This window comes from Etheostoma spectabile, chromosome 3, assembly GCF_008692095.1.
Source record: "Etheostoma spectabile isolate EspeVRDwgs_2016 chromosome 3, UIUC_Espe_1.0, whole genome shotgun sequence".
NCBI lineage: Eukaryota > Metazoa > Chordata > Actinopteri > Perciformes > Percidae > Etheostoma > Etheostoma spectabile.
This window is the reverse complement of record NC_045735.1, coordinates 30,152,201-30,152,456: the sequence shown is the minus strand read 5'-3', so window position 1 is coordinate 30,152,456 and position 256 is coordinate 30,152,201. Positions and strand designations below refer to the sequence as shown.

The 256-nt window shown below is 49.2% G+C and overlaps 1 protein-coding gene across 1 annotated transcript in view; it reads left to right on the top strand.

The window, feature by feature from the left end:
- Positions 1-130: 130 nt before the first annotated feature.
- Positions 131-256, top strand: part of LOC116683000 (extracellular calcium-sensing receptor-like) — a 7,121-nt gene continuing 6,995 nt past the window's right edge. The window contains 1 exon segment of the mRNA XM_032509812.1: positions 131-256. This exon segment is cut by the window's right edge and continues 23 nt beyond it. Coding sequence (XP_032365703.1) covers positions 221-256 — 36 coding nt within the window. The 5' untranslated portion in view covers positions 131-220.

Below are 256 nucleotides of genomic sequence, written 5' to 3'. Positions count from 1 at the left end.
CCTGTCTCTGGGTTTGTGTGAGCTGAACTCAGCTTTTGCCCTGAATGGTTCTGTGGATGATGTTGAACAAAGGGCTGGGCTTACAGAGGATAGGAGTGGTGCTGGGGTCACCACTCAGACTTCATCTGTGAAATGTAAGCTCCAGGGAACCACTCGTCTCCCTGCGTTCTCAGTGGAAGGTGACTACATTATAGGTGGTGTTTTCTCCATACACTACAACATGCACACAGTGAAGCATAACTACACCACCATGCCT